The sequence below is a fragment of the Archocentrus centrarchus genome, chromosome 10 (genome assembly GCF_007364275.1).
Source record: "Archocentrus centrarchus isolate MPI-CPG fArcCen1 chromosome 10, fArcCen1, whole genome shotgun sequence".
In the NCBI taxonomy this organism is placed as follows: Eukaryota; Metazoa; Chordata; class Actinopteri; order Cichliformes; family Cichlidae; genus Archocentrus; species Archocentrus centrarchus.
In genome coordinates this window covers 6,495,203-6,514,980 of record NC_044355.1, presented here as the reverse complement: position 1 = coordinate 6,514,980, position 19,778 = coordinate 6,495,203, and the positions used below count along the sequence as shown (strand labels likewise).

Genomic DNA, 19,778 nt, shown 5'->3' with positions numbered 1-19,778 from the left:
AAAACCTCAAGACATTCACTGCAGTGTGACATATTTCAAACAACACCAAATCATTACATTTGCGCAGAAGGAAAGAAAAGGTTTGGCATTTGGCACGTCAGGACTTGCTTGACTAATCATTTACTAAAATTTATGTCAAACTTTTACACACCTAATTACTCCCTACGCAGTATCAGTTACCTTCTCCTTCCTGCTATGGTGCAAAATGCTGACACATTGTCAGCCTGCCCTCCTCTTCGTTCTTTATATTCAGATTACATAACCAAAATAAAATAAAATAAATCAGCCGTGAAGTATATACTTATTACTCCTTGCTCTTCGCTTCCTCTGCACTCCTATACATGCCCCTTTCTCCTCTTTCATCTCTCTGGTAAGTAAACACTGAGCAACAACCACAATTCATTTTTATTTCCCTCCATTCTTCCATGTATGATAACGCTTCGAATCACTCAACATGCAGGTTTCCACCAATTTATCCGTAGGTCAAAACTTAAAACTATCCCTCCAGCTTTTCCCTTGTCATTTTTTTTCCTAACAATCCACACTGATCACTCTTTTCTTTCCCCAGCTCTACTTCTTATTCACTTCATCAATCATTCAACCACATATTTGCTTTCTCCTCCATCCACCCATGCATGCATTCATCCATGGAATAATTCATTCCAGTCAGACTACAGGAGTTACATAATCCCTGATGTTTACCTCTGCAGCAGAATGTCACAGGCCATTCTCATTTTCCCAGCTGTGTCTTCTCTCACTGCGATCTATACTTTGGTTTTGTTTGGGGGTTTTTATGCCACTGGATCGAGCCTGTAGGTGGTTCTGTCAGTTTCTCTGTCGTGTATCTTCTTTCTCCTCTTTCCACTGCACTCAGCGAGCCAACCTGTAGGTTACTGAAGTCCAGTCTGAGAAGGGAGCTTGACTTTTAGCCAAGCTCTGCACGATCTCTGTGTTTCTCTTCTTTTTGCCTGTTAACCAACTGACACATCTCCCGTGGCAGCAGTATCCAGCTGTTAAGCTTCTTCTTCCTGAACTCTCAGTTTTTTCTTCCTTCTTTGAGTATCTGGCAGGTCTGTAGATCAACCTTGTATTCACAGGTTATCCCAGTTGAGCACTTTGAGGTGTCAGTGTCAGTACAAGAAGGTCTAGCAGCAGAGCCAGGGTATCAGCAGGGTGCATGCTGTAGCGTCCTCTGAACCAGTGTGTGTGTGTCTTGAATGTATGAACGAGTGTGAGTGTGTCTCTGTGTGTGTGTCTGAGTGAGTGAGGTTGCCTCACTCTGCACTCTGTCTGCAAAAGTGCTGCAGTAAACATCCAGAGCTCTGCTCAAATATATGAGTTTCTGATGTAACCAGGCAACAACCCCGGGAGGACCAATGGGATGGGAGGGGCTGAGTTTGGGAGCCAATTGTAAAGAGGGAACGAGCTATGTGGGCCAATCTTGAGGCAGAAACTGAGAAAGAGGGTTGATTTTTTTTGGTCCACTCAGTGCCAACTATGAACTCAGCAGTTTACAGTCAGTCCAGTGAACTCTGTAATGGCGCGCACATACACAGACACACAATATGCACAGAAACTGACATCTCATAGAGGATGTCTTTTATAACACCCTGAGTTTTTTTTCCCCCCAAAGGAGAAGCATTAAAATATTTAGGAAATACAGACCACCAAGTGGCAGAAAGAGTTTAAGAAAGAGGGAGGGTCTGACAAAACAAAGAGGCACAAATATTTATATCAGCGAAAGAAAGAAGAGACAAACGAGGGAAGAAGGGTATGAAAGAAAGAACCTCCATTTCCCATGAGTGTGCTGACATTGACTATTCATCGACTATAAATAACCCTGATAATCGTGACTCAGGCAAAGCAAGTAAAACTGAATGAGAGCAGCCTCAATTAGAAATCCTAAAGAAATGTCTGGGGAACCCTCAAAAGAGAGGCGGTAAAGAAAAAGTATATCTGACAGGAAGCAAATAAACATCCACTGAAAGATCAGCCAAACTAAACTGACAAAAATCAATTTCTTTTTTTTCCTGGAAGGCTTTATTGTGTTTAGTTAACATTTCTAAAGACCCCCAAATTTTTCCAGCTATTTTCCTTTTTTTTTTTTAACCCAGTCAACTAAAATGTATTTTTTTCTTTAAACTTTGTTAGTTTTTAAATTATGTTTCACTTAACTATAATTATCGTGGTTAAATTTATTTATTTATTTATAGTTTTTAAAGTCTGAGGTTTTCAGAGAGCTTTACCATCTCACGGTAAGAACAGAGAAAGAAAACAATAGACCGAAAAAAAAAAAAAAAAAATCACCACCCATGAGATTTAGAGACACGGTGCTTAGTAAGCATGACCTCAGCAGAAAAACAAGAGCAAACACATGAATACTGAAAGCACATTACATATATATATATATATAAAAGTCAGTACTTAACAAAGGGACAGGTAAATATTTTACAAAAAGAAAACAACTAAACACTGATTTGGCCTCCTCACACTGTTTATCAAAGCATACCTAGAAAAATAACTACACTTACAAAATAAGCATTTTCTATTTGGGAGCTTCAGCGTGACTATGAGCACCGTGTGTTTACATTCAGTGTGCGCCTTTTCTTCTGTTCTGTAAGAACTGTAAGGTGAAACTTGTGGAAGGTTCCAGAAGGAACACTGAATGTTGATAAATTCATGGCTGTCCAAGCAAAATTTAACCCTCACATACAAGTAAAACAATGCTGATCCAAATTCTTGTTTTCCTCCATTTTTTCTTTTTTTTTTTTTTTTTTTTTTTAGAGGGAGGAAACTGCCCTTAAACTGCCCAATAAATCCTGGTATACACTTTTTGGTAGCCAGTTTCAATATATCAGGCCTGTTTTAATACTGTTAGGTAGTTTTTCAATTAGTAAAGACAACTACAAGAATTTGTTTTTTATAAATTACTTAAAAACCTGTAAATGTGAGGATTTGCTATTATTTCATATAATTGTAACAATCAATGTGAAGACCTTGGACTCACAATTTAATGCAACTTGTGCAACTGATCAACCACTGACTGTAAATGTGAGGCACGTATATATGAAATGTCCTTTTTCATGAATTAGAACTGATGCAATACACCAAATCAGCTCAATGGTGTTTAAAAACCCTGCTTACTCCAAGCTTCCTAAAGGGTTTGACTTTGAATTTTGTTATTTCCATCTGGGATACACCTGTCTAAACTTAACCTTCCCAAAATTCCTCAAAGGAAAAAACAGAGGACAAGAATGTGTAAATGTTATGAAGCTGTCATCATGAATCATTAACACTACTTTGACTTTCAGCCTGCCTGGTATTACTGCTGGCTTTGCTGACCTCTAAACTAAAATTTTATCCTCTATTAATAACACAAAGCCACAACAGGGGCTCCATGTTGACAAAGAGGCTTCGGTGCCAATCAGAATAACTATTTTATCTATTGTGGATTTAAAAACGTGAGCAGTCTCCGGAAAGCCTGATAGAACAGCTGTTCCAGAACTGTGGATGAGCACTGATAGCACATGTCGATGAGTGGTACTATTTGGGTCAGCTGCTATATAATTTTAAACACTGTGCCCAATGCTGGTGCCAAGGCCTTTAACACAGTCTGGAAATAAAGGGTGAAGGGAGCAGAAAGTGAATCAGAAGGGACGAGCTAGTGGGGACCTGTTTGAACGGTATTGATGGGCTTAATTGTACTGACCAATGAGTCTCAGGAACACGATTCAGCAAGCCATAAGAAACCAATCCCATCAACTTAATGCAGTGATGTAGCAACACGTAATTAAGGCCAGAAACACAGTGTTGCTGAATGGCATGTGCCAAAACAGTAGCTTCTAATGTTTTCTATCTACAACTAGAAACCCTGCGGTGGCCAGATGTGCGATGGTCACGACACTTCACACTACTGTGAGAACACTTCACAGGTTCCTGTAGCAGCTTCTCTCTACTCCCAGCAGAGATATCTCCTAACTTTTTGCAGAGGCCTGTGGATGAGGAGTGGAGTGGAGTGGAGTGACATTACAAAGACAACAGCAAAAAAAAGATCTCAACTTGTAAGGCGTAGCTCTACAGGCCAGCTCTAAAGCTAAGAAATCAACATTTAAAGAGTGGATCCACGTGAGATTTTAAGCTAATGTTTGCATGTTCAACTCATCCATGTTATATTCTTGTCCCACACAGAGAGGCTGCTCAGTGTTGTCCAGGTGACACGTGGCCCCTAATTTTGCCACTTGACACACGTCTATGACATGTTGCAGTGCTGCGGTGCCTGTGCGATTTCTCCTTCGGGTGTTTGATAGGAAAGTCAAGCTAAAGGCTTGTGTTATCTTTTCCTATTTCCTCTAATCTCTGCTCCATGAGTGTCACAGTGAAACAGACACACAGAGACTGGAATTGACAGCAACTCATTACGGTACTCTGAGTGCAGGTAAAGCTTTCTATAAATTTACTATAAAGACAGTTTAGTTCCCTTTAATTTAAAGAGCTACAACCTAAGCACTGTCCAACATGCTCCAGGCAGTGTGGATTTTGTTTATGTTTCTCATTTCTTTTTCACTTCCCTGACTCACTGATCCAGTACCTTCCATTTTCCAGACCTCTTGGTTTCGAAATACCTCTCCCGCTGAAGAAAACAAACTACGCCAGTGTTGGGTGGTGCTGTGTATCCCAAATGATGAAAAAACACACACAGTTGCTGTAAAGTTACTTACTGTAAAGTGTGGGATAGGGCACAAGTGACAACACTAAAGGAAAACCAAAAGGAGAACAGGGGCAACACGTTCCTATGTACTGAAGGATCAATATTAATGGAATTCATGGAGGTAGAGTACAGAGCAGAGAGAAAGTGTAGAGCAGATTTACAATATCAGTATGCACCAGGTAGCAGGAAAGCCCTGGAAAGCGTAGCTAATTATGTGTTGGATCTGAACACAAAAACTCCTGCAATTACCTTTTTTTGTTTTTGAAAAACAAAAACGGGATGGTTTGAAATGAAAAATAATCTCTCCTTTTTATATATATGATGGGTTTCTTTCAGCATATGCCATAGATGGTGCTATCACAAGCTTTCAGCTCTGGGTGAGGATAGAAAACAAAGCATTGTTTTTGTCTCTTTTCTGTTCATAGAGACTTTAAAGCCCCTTTTACACTGTGCAATGTTGGTCTTACTGGCAGAATTGTGAGAGAAATGTGGTAAAATCTATGGCTGTTGGTCCAAAATGGTGGCTATGCATGGCACCTTTCCTGGTCAGTATGGAGATGTTTTTGGACCAATCAAACATGTCATGAAATGATGCAGAAAACACAACCAACGTAATTTTTTTCCAATCTCCTCCTGCATGTTCTCCTCGTGTCTGCATGGGTTCGCTAAGTGGTGATTCTAAACTGCCCATAGGTGCGAATGGTTGTCTGTCTCTCTCTGTCAGCCCTGCAACTCGCCCTAAGACAGCTGGGATAGCAACCCTGAATTGGATAAAAAAGATAGATAGCTATCTGTGTCAGGTGGTGTGTGTGCACATGCAAATTGTTAGCACAAACAGAAGGAATAGAGCTTTCTAGCATGGTGTGGTGCCTCACTGGAATATATAAATCATTTCCACTGTCACAGTAATCTCATGTGTGAGTGTGCTCGTATCAAGGGATTTTAAGAAGTACACAGATGGTTATCTACTACACAAGAAGGTACACAGGTCAGTCATGCTAGGCTGGTATATTGGTCGCACAAAGAAAAATGGAGGCTGACTTGTATTCACAGATAAAATTGAAGACAAGACTTTGCTAATGTGTTTAAATTCTTTTGTCTGGCTGACATTTTTCCTCCTGATGTCTGTTATTGCATTATCACTCAGATTGAAAATCGATAAATCGTTCACAAGTACCGACACTTTCCAGTTCTTTACTCCCTCATGGCTCTTTTAGCCGTCTGATTCTCCATTCCCTCCATTAATCCATCACTGTCCTCCTGCCCTTAGCCTCCTTAGCGAGGCCAAGCGTGCTTTTGAAGGGTGATGCTCCTCAGGCTGCCAGAGTATTTCAGTGGCCCCATGAAAAATACTTTCCACCCACAAACAGAGACCACAAGCAAGGGCAGAGAAGTAGGGATGGGATAAGAAGAGAGATCAGAAAAAAAAATACCAGGGAATATATATAGATCTGAAATGAGTAGAGGCTGTCAGAATGTAAGGTGTGTGTGTTAGCCGTCAGAGTCTATTAAGAGAGCACAGCAACAGCCACAGAGGACAGCCTTCCCCGTCTGTCAAGTCTAGACAAACAACTCAGCCACAGTTAAAGCTGAATCAGTAGATGCGAACTTTCTTTTTTGGAGCCTTGTCAAAAAGTATGGGATATACATATGGAACAGCAAGCGCAACTCAAAACAGTTTTGAACACACATACACACACAAAAAAAACAAAAAACAAACCCCAACTGATTTTCAGCAAAAAAGCTTTTTGTGTATTTTAACTGAAAATTAGAAAAGTAAGGTTAGGTTGATGTGGCAGCCTGCACCACATATCTCGAGCCTGTCTGTGGAGCATCTGTTTGTCTGTCTGCGTTGTGCCTGCCTGCCAGCGACACGTGTTCTTATGCTTAACATTTTCTATTTCCTATCTAACAACTCTATAGAAATGATACCATTTGATAAATACTGTTTATTGTCTACACCTCATGTTGTTGTGCCCCAGAGTGCTTATCCTTACTGTTTTTAGGGAGTTAGGATTGTAGTGGGATCACTGGGGTGCCTTGTGTAACTGTGTGGCAATAGTAAACGGTTAAAATGGCTCACGGATCTGCCAGGAAGATCCCTTGGCAGAACTTTGCTAAGGCCCCAGAGAGGTCAGGACTGGCTCTGGATCAAGCATGCTTTTGAAATTAATAGACTTGACTGTAAGTGCAATAAGCATTGCCAGCTTGCTTCCAAAAAACGTGGTAGGGATACTGGTAGAAAACCTTATAAATAAATAAATAAATAACCATCCTATAATAACCACTACCATCCATATAGATCAAATTATAAACATTTATACATTTATGTGTAAATGCAGATTTTGACAACGTAAAAAAACAAAAAAAATAAAATAAAATAAAAGCAGGACTGAGACATAGTTGAATATTTTTTAAATTTCACATGATTAGATCTGGATCTAAACTAAATAGAATTAAGCATTAAAAAACAAACAAACAAACAAAAACCCAACTGTAGATGGATTCGCTCGTTGTGGGGTAGCTTGGATGCTCCACGGTCTCCAAATACCACAATAATCCCTCCAGACGAGACAAAAGGTTAAACAAGGTCAAAGGGATGATGGCTGCAGGCTAGCCATGGATAAGAGAGATTTAATACCAACTCTATCAATCCCATGTGACTTAAAGATCAAAACCAACTGACCAGCATTGTTTGATTCAAATAATTTACTGCATATAATTCCCCTACCCCCCCAACCCCTTCACTGGCAGTGAGTGCACCATTGTACAATAGCTGCCACCTTAAATCCCTCTCTAATAAAGCACACACAAATATAAACACAATCACATGAAACATTTTGTGTTAAACCACAAACATTAACTCCTAAACCACTCAGATACCAAAGATGCAGACACACACACTCACACCCCAACTTGATCTTTGCTCAGTGACTTCATATACGATGAAACACTGTTAAATATGCACACACTGGGCTGAAATTGGACTGTAGCACAAGCCACATATCCTCTACTTCACTTCAGAAGCATACACTAAGCTAAAAACAATAGATATAGTCTAGGGCATGCAATGCACCTGCACAAAAACTAAATTTTCTCTATCAGTGCACATCAAAAGAGTCTGAGTGACAGTGAGGAGGTAAAACAGATTGCTATCCTGTGTGGAGCAAGCAGCAGCTAAACTGTAGGTGTCACAGTCCAGATGCTGCAAATGTGATATAAAAAGTGCCTGCTTCTGACAGTATATAATTAAAGGAAGAACTGCTATTTCACGTGACATACAAACAATTTTCTGCACGCTGGCATGCAGGTGTGTCTTGAAATTCTGGCTTGCCCTCTGGCTTTACCGTGGGCACAAAATGTTTGAAAAAGATCACTCAAAAAATGAACACTGCGAGTCTATTAGACACCAAACAACAGCCCTGTAAATCAGACTGAGACAAGCAGCTGATAAAGTTACTGCATTGCTGGTTGGCCTGAAGGGCTATCAATGAATAACACAGAACTGGAACATCTAGGTTTTTAAATCCAATCTGGGACCTTTGTCACATGTCGTACCCTCTTCTTAATATGATTCTGACACATCATCTTATCTAATAACAAAAATCAGACAGAGCTGTGACGTCGCACCTGGCTGCGGGGTCGTCGTTAGCGTGCGTGCGCTGCGGTGAGTCGGAGGTGGCAGGCCCGTCCTCCCCGTCCTGAGGCAACTCTTCACATTCTGCCTCACACTTCTCATCATCCAACAGCTCTGTGATCTGCAGACAGAGTAACAGATTTAAAAACATCATTACGTTACAGGACAGAAAGGTACAGCAGAGATAAGCACAGTCCACATGTGCTCGTGCTGGTTTAATATAACCCGGAAATGCTTACCTAAGCGGTTTCTTAAAGGGTAATACGATTCATGTTTATTTTGCAATAAAATTTTCAGGTAGTTACATGAAACATCACTTTATTTATCTGTTTCTCATTCAGAGAGGAAATACACACACTGACATTTACCAGCCTCATGAGAGAGTCCAATGAAGAGGACCAGTGTCTCTGCCAGATTTACAGTTAGCTGCATTAACAAAAATCACGCTCATGTGACCATATCTCTGATTTGGAAGACTATTCCCTCAGCTATGGGAAAACAGTCCTTTCTGCCAGACTCAGTTTGAAAGTATTACTGTATATGACTTTACATTCATAATTCTCTTTCAACATTATTGTGACTTTCAGTGTCTAAACATAAACGGCTGTATACAGAGTATGCAGAAAGGAAAGCATTTTATATAAAGCTGTGGATACTCCTGTGTTTTCAAGACAGAGTCAAGATATTACAGTTTGTTCCATCTAAATATAGATGACGCTAATGAGTAACACACTGACAGCACAGATGTAGAGTTCAGCAAGGAGATAGAAACTGAATAAAAAAAAAACATTTCATTGAAGGACAGATGGAGGGGATGAAGCGGGGATGAGAGAAGTAAGAGGGATGGGAAGGAGTGTTTAAAACGGGGCTTGAGGATATATCAATTTCATGTTGACTTAGCAATGTACCCATGTAGGATAGTCACATTACAAACTGGAAAAAGGAAAAACAGGCCCACCAGTATATGAAACTTTGCTGTTTGACATAAAATGAAAATAAATATTCAACCTTATTTAAATATGTCAAACTAAATCCACCTGCTGTGGACAGACTGAGCACACAGTTGGTCAAAAAGTGATTACTATTAATAAACAAAAATAACTACCAGAAGCAGTTAAATCTAACTGCAGTTGCACTTTTCCCCCCCTTACACAGTCTAAAGTAGTCTCTGGATGTTAATTTAACCATATCACACAAACTCTGTGAAAACCATGTTTCACAGCCAAAAACTGAAGACACAACACACTCCCAGAATGAAAACTCGCTGTCTCGTTGTTCCTCCGACTCACACAGAGCACACGTCTTATGTAGGTGAAGAACATATATATAAAAAAGGAGAATTCTAAGAACGGTCGGCATAAGCAACATATTCAGGGAAACTAAAGCTTAAAGGCAGAGAAAGATAACAATGAAAACCAAAGTGTCTCTTTGATTTTTGAATCTACAGTGTGAGAAGAAACAGGATGATGGAAGAAACAGGCTGATACCGCGTGCTTCTAGTGCAATCTAAATTTGACAGCAAACTATTGAGATTCTTTTTCAGTAGCTCTAGTTTGAAGGCAGAAATAATGTAAAAAGAAATGCATTTGCCAGTTAAAAGAAGGAAAGCGAGAATGGAAGGAGATAGATCTAGGAGAGCGGGTGGGAGGGCGGAGTAAATATGTTGACAGAAATAACTCATCATCATTCTGGTAGCTGACAGCATGTGAACAAGACACAAACAGAAATCCGTGAGCTGCACTTGATGTTCCAGCTCAGTGATTTCTGTTGTTCATATGAGACTTTTAGAAAGAGATTTGTTTGTGCGTGTGTGTTTAAAATCATCAGCTGGACTTCCTCTCGGTTATTCAGGTTGCACCTTACTCACAATTCATTAGTTGGTGCACAAGTTGAACCTTAACTGCAAAAAACCCTGAAAGAAACATGGGTTAAAAGGTCAAACCGGATTCACGATCATGAGGTTTTTTCCCCAACATCACTCAGTTTGTCCTTTCCACTCAGTTTTCCCCTTCCTTTGCCTCTCTCCTTTACTCTTCTCAGCAGCAACCCCATCTGCTCCTGTCACTGTACTGTCGCTATGGAAACACCTCTGTTAAAAAAAGCCCTGATTGGCTGTTGGGAAATTCTTGCTTCGTCATATGAGCAGATCTAAGAGGATGACTCACAAGATTCCCTGAAGAGTGCATGTGTGTGTGTGCGTGCGTGTGTGTGTGAGTGAGAGAGAGAGAGGGAGACTGAGTTAAGAACTTAGATTTTTAGGCAGCTTCAGTCTCAGTTTTTTCCTCTTCTCAATGACAGAGCTTCAATTACGAAATGAAAATATCCTTTATGCTGGCATGTGGCTAACCTCAGTCACGCTCTGATATTTATCTGTACGTGTAGGTGCGTGTAAAATACTGATTAAATTATATGGATACCTGACAGATAATTACAAATCTCCTGAACCTCTAAAGTACCCTTTGCTATTAATACACATTAAAAAAAAGGTGCAGTCCGATGCTGCCATTTTACAAGAGCTATAAAGCTAAGCAGGAACTCGTGTTGATGTTGACAGGAGACTGTTCATTTCCAGCTCCATATACACTCAGACTTTTCTAGAATTGCTTCTCATGAGTGACAACTAAGCTAAACCTCTGTCTAAAACGAGCTGTTTTAGCTCATCTCCCTTTAAGGGAACTTTGTTCTTGTCCTAGTATTTTTTAGTTTTAGACTAGTTGGTTGGTCTAAATTGGGTGGGTGGCGCAGTGGGCAGGTGCTCACCTTGCAACCGGAGGGTTGCTGGTTCGAGTCCCCGTCTGAGCTGTCATTGTCTCCCTGGGCAAGACACTTAACCCACAGTGTGAATGTGGTTGTGTGTTTGGTGGTGGTCGGAGGGACCGTAGGCGCAAATTGGCAGCCATGCCTCTGTCAGACTGCCCCAGGGCAGCTGTGGCTACATTAGTAGCTTACCACCACCAGGTATGATTGAAGTGTGCATGAAATTGTAAAGCGTCTTTGGGTGTCTAGAAAAGCACTATATAAGACTAATGCAGTATTAAATTTCTTTTCCTCTTTTAGTCGACTAAGAAATTAGTCTGCAGGAGCATCTCTATTTTCTACACTTTGTAAACACAAGGTTTGAATAACAGCTGGGTGGGGCTGCTGTGGTCACATCCAGAGCTTTATGCCTGACATACCCCCTCTAACTGACATCATACAGATCCAACAGTAGGAAAAAAAACCCACTCTGAAACCAAGCATTTACACCAGCCCGAACTCTGAGCTTTTGACTCACAGGAATTACTTACTTGCATATATGCTGCCCTCATTATTTGAAATAAGAAACAGTGAAAAGCTCATTTTGCAACAACCAACATTTTCAAAATATTTATTGAACATTAACATTAAAGTCACGTAAAACTAACTAAAAATTATTGGTAATATTCATATTGAATTCAGTGAACATGACCTTTGATTAAACAGCATTTAACAGAAGCATATTCTGTCAAGGCTACTGGTTGTTGACGTGAAAAATCAGTGTGGATATGCTTTAACTACAAAGCCCCTGTATATCCACATTAACATGCAGCTGTCGATATAATGAATCTTGATTGTATAACTTCCCCCTGGGCTAGACGTGTTCATTCAAATGGCATAAACGGGGTTATGAACATGATCAACAATGTGCTGAGTAAGTTATCAGAAAGCCTTTGAGGTGACATAACAATATTAGAGGATCAGAGAAGTTAAATCCCTGTGTCAAGATGACCTTGCCTGGTCATTCATGGGGTTGGATACACAGTATTATCCTCCTATTTGGGGCTGTGGAAAATGTTAAGCATGCTAACTTGACAAATCAGTGTTTAAAAACAGGAGCCTTTAGACATTAAGTGCCAATGATGACACACAAGTGCATCTCTGTATGGTGTGTGTGTGTGTGTGTTGGGCTGAGTGTGTGAAAAGACAAGGGAGAGAACACCCTGGAACAAAAGGTCACGACACTGGCCCTTGTTTAGCGGCCTGGTCCAGAGTTTCAGGATGGAGAACAAGCCGCCCTGACATCATTAGCTTGGCTGTTGTACTGTTTGTGGGCCAAGAACACAGAACAATGGCAAATGACTGGGATGGCATTACTGATCCCAAACTGTGGCCTACATTTATGTTGTTCAGGGGGGTCATTTGTATGCCGCCAGCGATTGTTACTGTTTGAGATGAAAGAAAACAAAGATGACAAACTGCTCTTTCTCATTTTCAGATTTTCAGATTTATCCAATTGCGGAGAGGAAGCTACACTGCCAAGTGGACTTTTTTTTTTTTTTAGGTGCTGGAAATGTGAAGGTCCAAACTGTTCAATTTCATCTCTTATCAGTGCTTTATTGCTCATTCTTGCTTGTAAGACTGCACTGTTTACTTCCAACAGTACCACTGGAGAACAGCCCTCTGGCCTAATGTTCCTGCAGCGAGTGGGCTGTGTGATCTAGAGCTCAAAGTAAATAAATCAAGGATGTAGCTGTGTATTTCTAAGAAGTTACTGAAAAATGTATAGGTGTTTGTGTATTCATACTATATCTACCTGCACAGTTATTATAAATCTCCTCTGCCATCCGACTAGGCCATCACCTCCTCCTTAAATAACTACACATTCCAACTTAAATAGGTTACTGTGCAATAATTTATCACTAGTGTCAGAGGTTCATGCAAGTGTGTGTCCTCCAACCTGAACAGGCCGTTCCCTGCTGCTGAACACCGTGACATTTATGAATTCACTACATCCACCCAACTGGAGTAACTGTTCAAAGATCCCACTGCTCCTGTGCTTCCATTAAGAGACAGGCAGGTCTTTTCACATAATTCGGGTTCATCTAGGTTTTAAAATTATAATTCACACACACACACACAGGTATAAATTAAATAATATTCTTCATGCCTTCCTCAGACATGACAGGACATTTACAATAACAACATGTTTATGCTTTCAACGATGCAAAATGACAGCTGATGCATGAAAGGGGTGTACAGCACTGCAGCAGGGAGTAGAAAAGTAATAAAAGAAATTCTGAACAATGCTCTCAGTTTCCTCACAAGCTGCCTAACAATTGGATTATAAAATGTATGTTTCTGAAGCCCTAACTTATGTCCAATGTGGGCACAGGGGATGTACTAAGCGATTTGGGGCCTTAATCAGACATGAAACAGAACAATTATGCAACAAGGAAAGAGCTCAAAAAGAGGACATCTGAGGTTTAGTGGTCAAAAGGACTTCAAGCCTACGAGCCACATGAAATCACAGATATTATTATTAAGATGGAACAGTGTGCACACTTTTTATATTCATAATACTGCAGTGTGACTCTTTTTCTAAAAGGTATGAGTCAGAACAGAATTTTAATGCCACAGGATTGTGGTTGATTTGAGCTATATATTTTCAAGCTGGTGTGCATCCAAAGAAAATGTGGGCTGAGGAATCAAAACAGACTCTCAAACAGTCCAGCTTTTGTGCTAAGCTACACCAAAAATGTCACTGTAGTGAATGCATAGAAAAGATTAAACTTTATACTCTTATCCCTAACAAACCAATCAGAGAGAATACATGTAGTATTTTTCTCCCACACTCCAGGCAGAAACCCTGAAATGAAGAAATGTAAATCAAAAAACAAATTTGCTAGTGCACTCACAAGCTTGGACACACCCTTCTCACCTTAACAGTAATTCAGCTGACTCCTATTGTGCACTAAACAAGTTCAAATCCAGCTTTATATTGTTAAGCACAAACGCTACGAAACACCTGTTTTTCCTGTCTGCTTTTTCACTCGCTCTATCTTTCATGTGCGTCTCTGTTGAGCTGCTTTTACAACGTCTCTCCATTTCTTAAGATGAATTTGTTCATTTTATTTGTGCTGGCTAGGCTCAACGCAGCATTTTTAACTTGTTCTTTAGTCTGTAAGCAGGCTTGATTCAAGGTCTCCTGTGTGAAAGCAGGTGTGTGTGGGAGATAATCCCCTTCATGAGAGTCATCCCCAGTGTAGTGCAGAGTCTGGAGGTGTGAGTTACATGGTTACATCATCACCAGCTTCTTTTCTTGTCCTCCTCCCCTGTCTCACCACCCTTTCTCTTTCCCATCAGTTCTTCCTCTTTTCCCTCTGCACTCTTGTCATTTCTCCCCTATCTTCCTGACTGCTTTCTCTCCATCTTTAAACCACCCACTTTTTCTTTTTTTTTTTTGCCCTCTCTGTTACATAAGACAGATGGATCAGCACACAGATGTCTATACTTAACCCCCGGAAATATTATATTCTCATTCATCTGACAAATCAGACAATAAAACTGAGGACAATTGGAGACTGAGGGGAAAAAAAAACAAAAAAGAGAAAGATATAAAAGAATTTGTGCTTTATTTTGTTATTGTTCTGAGCTCAAATTCAATCCAATTAGCCTTCTCTTACAAAGCAGAGCCTTTGAAGAGGTTAGATTTTTTTTTTATTTCTTGAACAAAGGAAGGATTTGGCATTAATAACTCCAAGGACTCAATATTACAAGGCAAGCAAAGTTTCCTGCAAGGTTCAGTTAAGAGCACACTAAAATAGAAGCAAAAACTCCATGAACATAATTAAAGATAAGGAGAGGGGAGCTAACAAAGCAAGCAGTTGAAACATTTTGAATAGGTGACTTCATGTAGATATAAAGCAACTTTCTTTTTTTTTTTTTTAATTTCTGGTCAGTCTTTCAAAACGACAGGCTGCCCTTTCACTCCAACATTTTTAGGTTATCTTGACAGCCTCCCCGCTGCGTTTAACAACGTACTACTAAATTAAAGTAGCATGGCATGGGAGATACCGATCAGGAGTTGCCGCTTTATTATTGTGTTTTTGTTATCCCATAAAAGCACAAGGCCACTGTACAGTTAAAGGTTAACTATGCCTTTCTTTGTACCGTGTGCTCTTTGAAAGCAGAGGAAAATGTTTGCTTTACACTCAGGTGTTGTTATAAAAGTACATTCTTTTAAATGTAAAGTATGCACGGGTGTGCCAGTATCCTTGGATGTGGTTCTTCTAAATTAGTCTGAGAAAGATGCTGCTTACAAAAGATAATGCTGCAGTTTTCCTTATAACCCTGCTTACAGTACATTACCAAGAGGGTGCAGCTGAATATCAGTATTATTTCCATTCCTTTACAGAACAACTTCAGTCTGATCTACCAGCTAATTAATAACTCCCATTGGAGTCTCTCTGGTTGTTATCACGGGAAATAAGTCATTTAAACTCTGTAAATGTGTATCCAAAAGTAGTGTCCAGTGTCGTGACTATCACTGGAGTCAAAACAAAGCAGAAAGGTTATTCTCATGGCAACTTTTAAGGCTGATCATTTATTAAATCTACTGTACTGCTGGTGGTGCTAACAATAAAACGTTAATGATTTCTAAAAATGAAGAATTCAATCCAAGACAGAACATGCTTGTTACCGCAAAACAAATTCTTGGAGAAGGAAAAAGGTAGAGCGATCACGTCATGCCTTTTTAAATTCGTTTAGGCAGTTGGGTAGCATTTATAAATTTCTTCATTTCACAGGATTTGACTGCTTTCTCTGTGCGTCAGCCCTGAAAAAATTTCCCCTCTGACCCTGGCAGAGCTAAATGCCACATTCTACAGCCAAATGCCACCAGAGACGAAGAAGAAACAAAGAGGAGGAAGACAAAGAATCTAACAGCTTTTGTAAAAGGACATTTTTGTTAATACATAAGGGTTAATGGAAAATTTTTTTTTTCCTCACAAAATTGCAAATAAATTGACAAAAATCTGTAGACTGTCTTGTTTTTGATTTTCTGTACTTTGTAGTTGCTTTTATTTTTTGCAAGTTTCTGGTTAATATATCACAGGTTAAAAGTCAACATCAATCTCTAGATTTACAGACTGTGTTTATGTACGGATGAAAGCAAAGCTACGAAGACCCCCTATGGGAGGCCAGCTGAACAAAAATAGATAAAGAACACTTTATTGATCCCAGAGGGGAAATAATCTGTTACAGCAGGAGGAAAGAGATGTGTGGGCTGAAAAGACCAAAAACTGCATTAACGAGTAAGCTTAAAAACAGACAGCCCCGTCTGTGGACTGTGATAAAATGTTTTGCTAAGACAGCAGAAACAATATTTCCACCATCTTCCCTATTCATAGTCTGACCCTAAGGGTCACTAATAAAATCATAAATCTTTGCAAAAGCAAGTGTAAAAAAGTGTGGTATGTGAACTATTTTCATATTTTTGGATAATGATTTACAGTATGCAAAGACAGAAACAGTCACATCGAGAAGATGAAGAGGTGTGATGTAAATGAGATGGGTCAAACCTGTTCATTGATGGAGCTGTAGTCGTTGGTGGTGGAGACGTCGTCGTCCTCTGAGTCAAACAGGCCCTCCTGATTGTCCAGCAGCTCAGCCAGGACTCTGCTGACAGACTCCTGGTCCCGAAGGTCCTCTCCTTCTGTTGACAGACTGAAGATGGAAAATGACAGAAGAGTTTGAGTTGGCTGCACACTGCTTCCCATGAGAATTCAGTACTTAGTGTAGCATAATAAACTCCCCTCTTTTTTTTTTTAGCTTCTGTGCTTAAGTATGTTCCTGCAAGTGCCAAAAATAAATATTTCTTTTATATTTTTTTTTTTTTGTATGGACATTCAGCTGTCACTTCATTCTGTGGCTGCATTAAATGTGGTGTGGTGTATGTCTTCATCAGTTTCCTTCCAGTGATTTTACAGCTACTGACGATGTAACAATAAAGCTTTTTGATACAGTAGCAACAATTAGAATACCAGTTCTGATACTGTAAATTTGAATATACTGTAAATTGGCAGAGTCACATCATCTTCATTAACTTAAAATTAAATATTTGTAAGATAGATTTGGTAGCTGAAGTTGGGACTATGTGTACAATGATCATGATTAGGAATCACAATTGTTAAATAACTGTAGAGGAAGCTTACTGGAAAATGTCTGGTCCGAAGACGGCAGCTAGTGCCCCGACGTTCCAGCTCTTCTGCTGAAGTGATGCCACGCTGGCCAGGAAACGGCACAGGAAACGCAACAGACCGTAATTCAACTGGGGAAGCTGCTGAAGCAGATACTTCAAATTTCTACACAGCTCTTCTTCGTTGTCGTAATCTAAGAATGGTAAGGAACAGAAAACAAGATCTCATCACTGCAGGCAACATCCACTCATTTGTTTCCTTAATAACTTCCAAAAGGGGGGTCACCATCACCGGGCCTGGAGCCAATCCATTAGGTGAGAGGTGGGGTAGCCCCTGGACAGGTCACCAGTCCATCACAAGGCTAAGAGGATTCACACCTATGGCTGATTCAGAGTCACCAAATAACCTAATGCGCATGTCTTTGGACTGTGGAAGCTCAAAGTACTCAGGGAGAAACAGGAAGTCCTTCTTTCTATGAGACACCAATGCTAACCACTGCTCCACCCTACATTTTATTTTCACTGAAAAAGGGTGTGGGCTTATAATTCAGAATATGATGCTGTCTGTGTTGCTTATAGAGTCCATTCTCATAACTGATGATAATGCCGGGTGAATTATGGGTTATCGGGTCCTTCACAGATAGCCTAATAAATCTTATCAAGAGAAACTGCACACAGACTCAGTCCTCACTGTGAGAGGTGAAACTAGGTAAAACAAAGGGTGACATTACATAGTGCAAAAAAGGTAATCCTTTATGTAGTGTGGTGGTGCCATTATAGAATACAACAGACTGAGATATAAATGGCATGACATGAAGACTCCCTCGAGCTCCCTCCCCAGGCCTGGCTCCAGGGTGGGGCCCCGGTAACCCTATCCCGGGCAGGGTAAACTGTTCCCTTGTTTTTTCACTCATAAGGGTCTTCTGAACCGCTCTTTGTCTGGACCCTCACCCAGGACCAGTTTGCCATGGGAGACCCTACCAGGGGGACAAGCCCCCAGACAACATAGCTCTGGTGCTTGGCCGGGCGCAGCCCGAAGAGGTTACATGGGCCCGCCCTCCTGCAGGCCCACCACCCGCAGGAGGTGTCGTAGGGGTCGGGTGCAGTGTGTGTCGGGCGGTGGCCGAGGGCGGAGGCCCTGGCGGACCGATCCCCGGCTATCGAAACTGGCTATTGGGACATGGAATGTCACCTCTCTGGTGGGGAAGGAGCCTGAGCTAGTGCGTGAGGTTGAGAGATACCAGCTAGATATAGTTGGGCTCACCTCAACGCATGGCCTGGGCTCTGGAACCAGTCTCCTGGAGAAGGGCTGGACTCTGTTCCAGTCTGGAGTTGCCCTCGGTGAGAGGCGGCGAGCTGGGGTGGGTATTCTTGTATCCCCCCGGCTTGCTGCCTGTACGTCGGAGTTTTCACCGGTGGACGAGAGGGTAGTTTCCCTGCGCCTTCGGGCTGGGGAACGGGTCCTGACTGTTGTTTGCGCTTATGCGCCGAATGACAGTTCAGGGTACCCACCGTTTTTGGAGTTGCTGGGTGGGGTGCTGGAGAGTGCTCCATCTGGTGACTCCATAGTCTTGCTGGGAGACTTCAACGCTCACGTGGGCAATGACAGTGAGACCTGGAGGGGCGTGATTGGGAGGAACGGCCTGCCCGATCTGAACCCGAATGGTGTTTTGTTATTGGACTTCTGTGCAAACCACAGTTTGTCCATAACAAACACCGTGTTCGAACACAAGGATGTCCATAAGTGCACATGGCACCAGGACACCCTAGGTCGCAGGTCGATGATCGATTTTGTAATCGTATCATCAGATCTGCGGCCGTATGTTCTGGACACTCGGGTGAAGAGAGGAGCTGAGCTGTCAACTGATCACCACCTGGTGGTGAGTTGGATCAGGTGGCGGGGGAAGATGCTGGACAGACCTGGCACACCTAAACGTATTGTGAGGGTGCGCTGGGAACGCCTGGCAGAAGCCCCAGTCCGGGAGATCTTCAACTCCCACCTCCGGCAGAACTTCGACAGCATTCCGAGGGAGGCTGAGGACATTGAGTCCGAATGGACCATGTTCCGCACCTCCATTGTTGAGGCTGCTGCTCAGAGCTGTGGCTGCAAGGTGGTTGGTGCCTGTCGTGGTGGTAACCCCCGAACCAGATGGTGGTCACCGGAGGTGAAGGGAGCCATCAAGCTGAAGAAAGAGTCTTATCGGGCTTGGTTAGCCTGTGGGACTCCGGAGGCAGCTGACAGGTATCGACAGGCCAAGCAGAATGCAGCTCGGGTAGTGGCCAAAGCAAAAACTCGAGTGTGGGAGGAGTTCGGTGAGGCTATGGAAAAAGACTTTCGGACGGCATCGAAGCGATTCTGGCAAACCGTCAGGCGACTCAGGAGGGGAAAGCAGTGCTTCACTCACACTGTTTATAGTGCGGGGGGGGTGCTGCTGACTTCAACTGAGGCTATAGTCGGACGGTGGAAGGAATACTTCGAGGACCTTCTGAATCCCACT

The 19,778-nt window shown here is 41.5% G+C and overlaps 1 protein-coding gene across 6 annotated transcripts in view; it reads right to left on the bottom strand.

The window, feature by feature from the left end:
- fam13b (family with sequence similarity 13 member B) overlaps nt 1-19,778 on the bottom strand; it is a 69,063-nt gene that overhangs the window by 22,317 nt on the left and 26,968 nt on the right. For all 6 annotated transcript variants that reach the window (XM_030739338.1, XM_030739343.1, XM_030739341.1 and 3 more), the window contains exons 5-7: nt 17,297-17,474; nt 16,664-16,808; nt 8,339-8,466 (exon numbers count right to left, since the gene is read on the bottom strand). In XM_030739338.1, coding sequence (XP_030595198.1) covers nt 8,339-8,466; nt 16,664-16,808; nt 17,297-17,474 — 451 coding nt within the window. The remainder of the gene's footprint in view (nt 1-8,338; nt 8,467-16,663; nt 16,809-17,296; nt 17,475-19,778) is intronic.